This window comes from Macadamia integrifolia, chromosome 8 (genome assembly GCF_013358625.1).
Source record: "Macadamia integrifolia cultivar HAES 741 chromosome 8, SCU_Mint_v3, whole genome shotgun sequence".
In the NCBI taxonomy this organism is placed as follows: domain Eukaryota; kingdom Viridiplantae; phylum Streptophyta; class Magnoliopsida; order Proteales; family Proteaceae; genus Macadamia; species Macadamia integrifolia.
In genome coordinates this window covers 16230220-16239039 of record NC_056564.1, presented here as the reverse complement: position 1 = coordinate 16239039, position 8820 = coordinate 16230220, and the positions used below count along the sequence as shown (strand labels likewise).

Genomic DNA, 8820 nt, shown 5'->3' with positions numbered 1-8820 from the left:
AAGGATTTATCGGTTTCGGTCCGGTGTCGGCTTCGGTGCGGTTTGGGTTCGGGTTGGTACCGGTTTGGATTTATTAGGTTCATTTCGGTTTGGATCGGTTTTTTAAACCGGTATGGAGCCATTAGAAAACAACTAAATGATGAATTGTTGAACTTCGGTTTCTTAAATCGATTTGTAACCGGGTTGGTTTTGGTTTTTGGTCTAGTTTGGATTCGATTTTCCATACAAATGTATACAAAACTATTCAAATTTTGATTTTTTTAATGAATTTTGGAGTGTTTCGGTTTCTTACCGGTTTGGTTTCGGTTTCGGTCCGGGTTTTGAGCCGGTTTCGGTTTGGTTTCGGGTTCATCCGGTTTTCGGTGCGGTTCGGTTTGGTTTTGGGGTTACAATACTCGAAACCGAACCGAACCAATAAGGCTTCGGTTCGATTCGGTCCGGGTTGTTATCGGTTCGGTCCGGCCGGTTTTACCGGTTCGGTTTAGGAATTGACACCCCTAACGTACATAAGGTGGTTTTTCTGGTACATGGGCAACACATGATGATGTTCTCTCCTTCTAGAGAAGAAGGAAAGTGTGCTGTTCTTTTTGGGTTTGTCACTACAGGTATTGAGGTGAGAGTATTGTTTTATTGGTGAGTGATTTTATTATTCAAGAGTGTTTTTTTTCTCTTGATGTTGGGTTGTCTCTAGCATTGACTAGAGAGAATTGTAACTCCATTATTTCTTGTAGTGGATGATTATTCTGGACTAGTTTGTTGTGTATTTCCATTAGCTTGCCCACAAGTGGGAAAGAATTTGTTTTTTCCCCAAGAATGTAATATAGAACTCTTTAACAAATGCTTTCGCAATTTTTTAGAACCATATTTTTACAAGGTGAAGCTAATCTGGACTATAAGGTATAATGTAAATTAATAGTGATGAGAATTAGTAATGCTTTCAAATAGATTGGTAGAATTATGATTTTACACTTTTCTGCTTTCAATGTCTTTTTAACTTTCCTCTAAATCAATGGTGCAGATCATGCAAACAATTGGATTCCTGGGCCCAGCCTTCTTTCTTACACAGCTGAGCCATGTCCGCACCCCAGCCTTAGCAGTGCTATGCATGTCATGCAGTCAGGTTTGATCCCATAAATTAGCAAAAATGCATTTGGGGTTGATTTTATTTATTATTGACTTGCTTTGAGTTGGTAATTCACTTTGCCCTTTACTAGGATTAATTATGCCAATTCAATTATTTAAACAGAACTTGTAAAGAGAATGGTAGTAATTGTACATGGAACAATATCTAGAGTATTGAAACCAGTAAAACAAGAAATGAGAAAGAGAGGAGATGAGAAGAAGGGACTGCTGGAAGAAAAACAATTGTTACCCATCAGGTCAGTTCCCCATTGTATGATATGTATGATATAATTACAAAGAGGTTTCCTTCTCAGACAAAGAAAAGAGACCTAAACCGAATGCACTCTGAAACTTAGATAAACCAGGAAACTACTAACCCAACTAAACTGGAACTAACCAGCCACGATAGGAATAAAACTCTTCCTATCTTGGTAACCACAAGAGAATGCACACTTATTTCTCTCTTTAAAAGTACAGACTATTATTCCCCTAGAAAAAAGGGTGAAAAAGTAAAGGTCATGATATGCTAAGAAGTATTTAAGTCAGTCAACACAGTTAGCATACTGATGCTTGGGCAGTCATGTAGATTTGAGTTTGCATGGAGGCATAACCAGTTTGTTGCAAAATCTGCATATCATTTCAAAGAAGAAGGTCCAGCTGGGGTCCTCATCCTCAACCCAATCCTTGCCTAGTATAAGTTTGGGCTGGGATATGCTAACACAGGCCCAGCCCATGCTCAGTGCAGAGGCCTGACCTCAGGACTGGATTTCCAAACCCTAGCGCAGCCTGCAGATTGAAAGCCCTGTCCAAACCTGGAATTTTTGGGCAGGCTTCCAGCATTGTTGGGTTTTCAGGCCAAGCTTGAAACCCTAAACAGGGTATTTATATAGATTACAAGATATTTTAATAGAAACCAAACTCAATTACCTAACCCTACTACCTAATTCAGATAAAGTCCATCTAGCCCCAGTACTATCTTTGAGATTGTGACGTGATACAGTGATACTGTATATCCCATACACACTATAGTAATAAACTTGATTTATTCCCCTAATAATCCGTGGTGGAGGTTGGATCTGCTGCTCATACGATCACCTGATCGTACGGGTGAGCACCCAACACGTGTCCCTTTTGCTTCCAAAAATATACCCCTCCACCCATGTAAATGCAGGAAGTGGGACAGGTGTTGGATGTTCACCCGTACGACCAGGTGATCATACAAGCAGCGGATCCATTCTCCTCTGTGTGTGCCTTTCTCTTCTCTTTTTCCAAGAAAAATTGTAACAGCTGTGCCCTGCTGTATCAACATGCACATCCACGTTGAACTGTTGTTCAATGCTGGTACGACCAGAAAGTGTTAAAAAATGGCTTGCCCTTATTACATAGGTTCTTGGGATCTTGTTAGTGGAGCAGAAACATAAATTCATTACTTAGAGTAGAAACAAGCTAGCTCCATCTTCCTCTTTTTATGATTCATAGTGTAAAGCCACAATTGGCTGCTGTTGGAAGCATTTTAGCTTACATTTTTATATTCCTTCTGTAATTTCATTTGCTATCCAGTTTCCTCCTGTCAACAATTTGCAACGTAATCTAACTTGATTGTACATTTTCCTTCTTACAGGGGTCAGATGCTTTTTCACAGTCTGGTCTCTATTCTAATCACCAAGACATTGGGCCACGTTACGCAGTGAGTTTGCCTTCTATATTCTGGTTACTTTGTGTGGGATTTCTTTTCTTTTGGTATGAGCTCCACAAATCTTTGCTCTTCATGCGAGCAATTTTTACCTCTATAGTATTTATAGATTTATTCTGCGAGGAAAACAAAAGATAACTTTGTAGACTAATGGTGAAAAAACAAAAATGAGGGGTAGTTCAAACACCTACTATCCATATGCATCAACAGATTCATTTTAGTCTTTAGGGTCTCAAGTCTGTGCTCTCATGTATACATTTTGCATACTTTGGGTCCCTTAGTTTGACCTCTTTTTTCTCTTCTGAGTTTTTGAGTGAGTAGGGGAGATTGCTTGGTGCAATGTGGAAAATGTTTGGGTATCCACTGTGTCAACACAGATTTGAGTTTGAGAATAGCCACTTTATGTGGAAGTGCCAGAGTTTAGGACCTTATCTAATCCACCCCTCCCAGGACCCTGCAAAAGTGGTACTTGCATGGGGTTTACAGTCCTTTCTGGTGGGATTCTGGGTAGGCAACATTCTCTATCCTGTTCTGTTATTTTTCTCCCCTTTTAACCCGGAGCCCTGCGGACATATCATATATCCACCATAACCAAACTTTCCAACTCAGTCACTGGTGCTGAAGAAAAAGGTTGACCAGATTCATGAAGTTCAATTTCAAAAGGCAGCATGGTTCAGGTTGGAGTAGGTCAGTCGGGCCAGCTTTCTTGACATGTTAAGGGAGCGTGACCTTTGGCACAACCAGAAACCTGGGAAATATTTCCTTTCATGAGTTGGAAGATCTGACACCCACAAGAAGTGCAATGCTGCAGACCACTCTTGTCAAGGAGGCAGTGGTAAGTGGTGATTGGGTGGCACAAAGTCTTTCTTTTTCCCTTTTTTTTTTTTCTACCGCAATTTGGATAGAAACATATAAAGGGAAGTGTTGTTTTATCCTTGGCATGAAAGCATATGAGAAACACAAGAAAATAAGTGATTGAGTGAATCAAAGGGAAGATTTCGTTTATCCTTAGATGAAAATAAGTGAAAATAAGGATAACATGTACACAGATCTGGGTTCTGACTAGCATATTTGGAAGATATTTTGCTTTTTGATTGCATACAAATTTGATGCTGAATCTGAACTTTTGAACTTCCCTTGGTACTAATTTGAACAAAGGAAATTATGGAAGAGACCTTGAAAAGAGGGTGGGGGAGACCAGAAGTAAGTTGTGGGATCTAAAAAATGAAAATTTCAAATTATGATGACAATCAAAATCTTCTCTTTTCATAGCTCTCATATATGGCTTTTAACAAATATCAATAGTCTTGTCTCTTTTATTTGCACATATCTCCATATCTTCATAGAAACGATGGAAATCTTTTAACTTTGGACATCTAGAACAAATTTATTATGCAAATTTTGGAAACATAGGGAGTATTGCTGGGACTATCAAACACTGCTGGAGTGCTTGCTGGAGTCTTTGGCACAGCCGCCACTGGATACATTCTCCAACGAGGTACAGCCACAAAACCAGCATTGTTTACTTAATTTTGTAAGATATCTCATTCATTCCTCAACTGAATTGGTTGACCTTGATTATTTGATCTTCTTATTTAACTCTTGAAGGTTCGTGGGACGATGTCTTTAAAGTGGCTGTCGCCTTGTATATCGTCGGCACATTGGTCTGGAACTTCTTCTCAACTGGAGAGAAAATTCTTGAGTAGGGGAATATAAAATAATGGAAAGGAAAGAAAAGATGAAGCCTATGGTGAAGGAATAGAATCCATAGAAGGTAATAGAAGAAGAGAAACTTAACCAGAAAATCAAGTCTGAGGTGAGTGGAGGGAAATGTGGCCAAAACCAGAATCCCACCGTTTTGGAAGTTCTCTCCTTCCTACTATTTTGAAGCTGTGGCCAACCAATATGAGGTTTGTTGCTTGGCTTGAAAAACCATCTTCATGCAGGTATCTAAAATTCCTTCTAATTCTTACATACTTGTTATAATATAAAAAATTTTCAGGTAATCCTTCATGAATCTTTTTCTCAGTACACTATGCAATATCAAGCGAAGGAGAGACCTCATGGATAACCTTGAAATTCTTGTAGTTGATTATGTAACCTTTGGTCCATCTCCTTTGTTGAAGTTACAACATTTTCTTATGCTGTCTCATGTATCTTAGGCATTAGATTATTTAGACCCCTACGTATTCGATAAAGAATTAACGGACGCACATATATAGTTGATGCGTTGGAAAACAGGAAAGTAGTAGTTCATTATTTTTTATATTTTGGTAAGGACCATATGTTTATTGTTGGAAGGAGGGGAAACATCAGAGACTTCTGCTGAGCAAAGGTCCCAAAAGCAGGGAGGGAGTTGGGTGAAACTGTCTTGTTCTCCAGAGACAGGTACTTCCAAGTTCCAAGCCATGAAATGGGCTTCCTTGTAACAAAATGGGGCCTATAGGGTATTTCTATTTGCTTCCCACCACATCTATTTCGCACATTGTGCCCTTTTTGCCCATCAATGAATAGATCCATTTAGGCCCATTTTGGGCCCAAACGATAACTGCATCAAAGGTATATCTTTAGGGTTGTCAGGCCCAGCCAATATAGTGGACCTCCAAGTCAACACTCTACAACTCTTGTTTGGAGTCCCGATCCATTAGTACCATCGTAAAACTTGTCCACCATAACTTGCTACCAAGCAATGATGGACCGGTTCGATCCATTTGTCTGGTCATCAGGGTTTTAGTGCACGGTATCGGCACTGGTATTGGGGTTGCCGCTGATACCGATACGGTCATTTCTGCTTTATTGGTTCAGATCGGACCATTTAGCCTCTCAAAATATAGATATCGGGCTTTTTTGAACAATTTTGTTGTCCCCCGTTCCAGTACCACTGATCCGATCCCGATATTGAAAACCTGGACATATCACTCTTGCCAGTCTTTTTCAAGAGAAAACAAAACTTTTCAAAGATTGGTGAGAAACAGCTGGTTTAAACCGGCAAATCTGACATGTAGGAATTACGGGTGTTTGTTTGGATGCCGGACCCTGTCTAGCCATATGGATTGATTTTTTAAATAATTTTCTGAACAATATTATTTTCGTGTATGATAAATTTTTTTGGCCAAGTTTTTCTTGTGTATCATTCCCTCCTATTTTACAAAGTCAGAAATGCCCTTAATATTGTTCGAAGAGTCCCGTTCATGCACCAGAACCCATAGATTAAGAGATTTTCTCTTCAATATGGGTAAAGGAAACTAAAACTATGCTCTTTTGTCTTTTGTTTTTATTTTTTGGTAAACAATAAGGATGTAATTGGATGGGAAAAAAATTTGAATCTGATTAGCATCCGTATCTGTTTAGGGGTATTCATATCCTGTCAGCGGTTATCTGGATCCAAATTTGGATAATTCGAAGCATAATCTAATCCGTTTGAATACATGTCCAACTCATGATAAAAAATTGGGAAAATTACATGATTACCCACTTTTGGGTTTCCCTTTACAAAATTACTCACAAAAAGTTTTGGTCAACAAAAATACCCAAAATTAGGTTTGGGTTTACAAAACTACCCACCCAAAGTTTCAGTTAACAAAAATACTAAAAATCAGGTTTGGGTTTACAAAACTACCCAAAATAATGATTCTTCATCTTTCACATATAATCATGTATTTTTTTATTACTAAAACTTTGAGTGGGTAGTTTTGTAAACCCAAATTCAATTTTGGGTATTTTTGTTTACTTAAACTTAAAATGGGTAATTTTGTAAAGGGAAACATAATTTTGGGTATTTTTGTTGACCAAAACCTTTTGTGGGTGATTTTGTAAAAGGAAATCCAAAAGTGGGTAATCATGTAATTTCCCCTAAAAAATTTAGTAGTCGATGGTGGTACTTGAAAATTTGACAGATTCTAAAAGAATGAGGAAAAGAGCTTAAATGATTGATAGACACGGATTGAGAGCAAATCATATCTATTGGGTGGAAGAAGGTCTAGGTTATACAAGTCAAGGATATAAATGAATAATTGAAAATCTAAACGTATCTAATCAAAAGATGTTTGGGATCTAATCACATCCGATTTGTATTCAATCCGTTTATGTTTCTTAATAAATAATAAAAAAGGACAAACAAAGTACAATACATGCATAAAACCATAAGGTAAAAAGGCAAATTGCTGGTCCAATATGAAACTAGAGATATGTAAGAACTTAAGCTAAAGTAAAGTTTAAAGATGAAACAAGTGCTTTAATGTGATTTAAACCGTCACCACCGTTCTAGATATATATTAAATGGTAGGGGTGGCATTTTTTTTTTTTTTTTGATACCATTTCTCTTTGTTGCCGACCTTGGTAGGGGTGGCATTGGCAATCTAGAAAGGTGTATTTAATACTTAAATGTCAAAGGGGCATCAGGATCCAAGAGTGACCTAAGCACATGCCTTGGTCAGATGGTTCGGAGGATCTGGGTCAGATGCCTTGGTCCTCGGAAAAAAATTGTCTGTAATTCCGATCTTACACAATTCCGTGCAATACCACTTTCAGGCGGTGACACGTGTATTGATACCAATACAATGGTCCAGATATAATTTAAATGCCTCTTCACTGATTTAATGTTTTATTAGTTATACCAGATCTGGACCATTGTATTGGTATTAATATACGTGTCACCGCCTGAAGGTGGTATTGTACGGAATTGTACGAGATCAGAATTGCAGACGATTTCAACCCTTGGTCCGATGATACAGTTAGTTGTTGGTCAGAACTCTCATAGTTCATCATAGGCCACCCAGCGAGTGGGGCTCAGACCCCATGTAACATTGTAACCTTGGTTCAGTCAAATCGGCAAAACCCAATCTAGACATAATGGGTGCAAGAAGATCATACTGTTCTGTGATGAAGATAATCCCGCAGGTCCTTCCATTGACCCGTGCTGATGTGTATCTGTAACAGAGCGTTCTTTAAATTTTTCTTTTTGTTTTATATTAAACAACTTTTCTAGAAACTCAGCTCTTTCTTTGTATGGAAATATTCTTCAACTAAAAAAAGTTAAGCCTGAACATGATCAAGAGTGGGCAATTTGAAAACAACCCCCACCCAAAGACTAAAGAAAAGGAGTGAGTGGTGAGTGAAATAAATGAGCTCATGTGGGATATTCATGCCATTGCAATAAGTATGTAGCAGCTACCCTGTTAAAGATTAGGAGAGTTGATCTAAGCCCAACTATATAGTAAATAAAATAGCAATCTTAGAATCCAAATGTTTAATGGTTTAATTCTCTCTTCTTGTCATTTCGGTTAATTTTCTGGATAGCTTTTAATTCTTTTGTTTTCTGAATTAGGGACTAAGGAGCAAGTCATTCAATTCTCCTTTCCTTTACAATTTTGCATTGCAAGTAGCTAAGCTACCAGTGGCTGAAGAACCATTAATTATAAGAAAGAAGCAGAAAGGGACTAAAAGAAGGATTGATTCCTAGAGCCTGAAGGTCAACTCCTTGTTGTCTTCAACCATCAATGCAAATATGCAATTGCTTCAGTCATAACCCTTAATTTTTCTTCCTCTTCTTCTGTTATTACTGTGTCTTCTGTGACCAACTGGGTTTGGTTTTGGAACTTGGAAGTTGGAACAGTTGCTTCTAGTTACCTGTGGGCTGTGGCCCTCCTGCAGGTGGATCTATTATTTTCTGGGTTCATTGCCCAGAACAGATATAAACAATACACATCAACATATAATTTTCATGTTTGACTTTTGATCCATTATCCCCACCTTTTGAACTGTTTTGGCGCACACTGATTGCCTACTTACAGTTGGGAGCTGTGGGTGGGTTTCTGTTGACCATGGTAGTAATTCCAGTCCCCTGGAGAGCGCACATAGATGATGTTGCAGTGGTAAGCATTCAATTGAAATATAATAAAACCTCTTCAATTCTGGAGATATATGAGCAATTTTAGGGTTTGGTTTTCATGACTTATGGAGTAGTCATTATTTATTTAATGAATTGGCTTCCCAAGAAAGTATGA

The 8820-nt window shown here is 38.2% G+C and overlaps 1 protein-coding gene across 3 annotated transcripts; it reads left to right on the top strand.

The window, feature by feature from the left end:
* The first annotated feature begins 504 nt into the window (after window positions 1-504).
* Window positions 505-5081, top strand: LOC122085694. 3 transcript variants are annotated; one of them, XR_006142198.1, is made up of 6 exons: window positions 505-1120; window positions 1247-1379; window positions 2744-2809; window positions 4229-4313; window positions 4424-4725; window positions 4818-5081. XR_006142198.1 is itself a non-coding variant. In XM_042654202.1 (5 exons), exons 1-5 carry the CDS (start codon window positions 1102-1104, stop codon window positions 4529-4531), a joined length of 411 nt encoding a protein of 136 aa, XP_042510136.1. In that variant the 5' UTR covers window positions 505-1101; the 3' UTR covers window positions 4532-5081. The 3 variants fall into 3 exon arrangements, 1 of the variants encoding a protein (XP_042510136.1); XM_042654202.1 differs by having other exon boundaries at window positions 4424-5081; XR_006142199.1 differs by lacking the exon at window positions 1247-1379 and having other exon boundaries at window positions 519-1120.
* Window positions 5082-8820: the final 3739 nt, after the last annotated feature.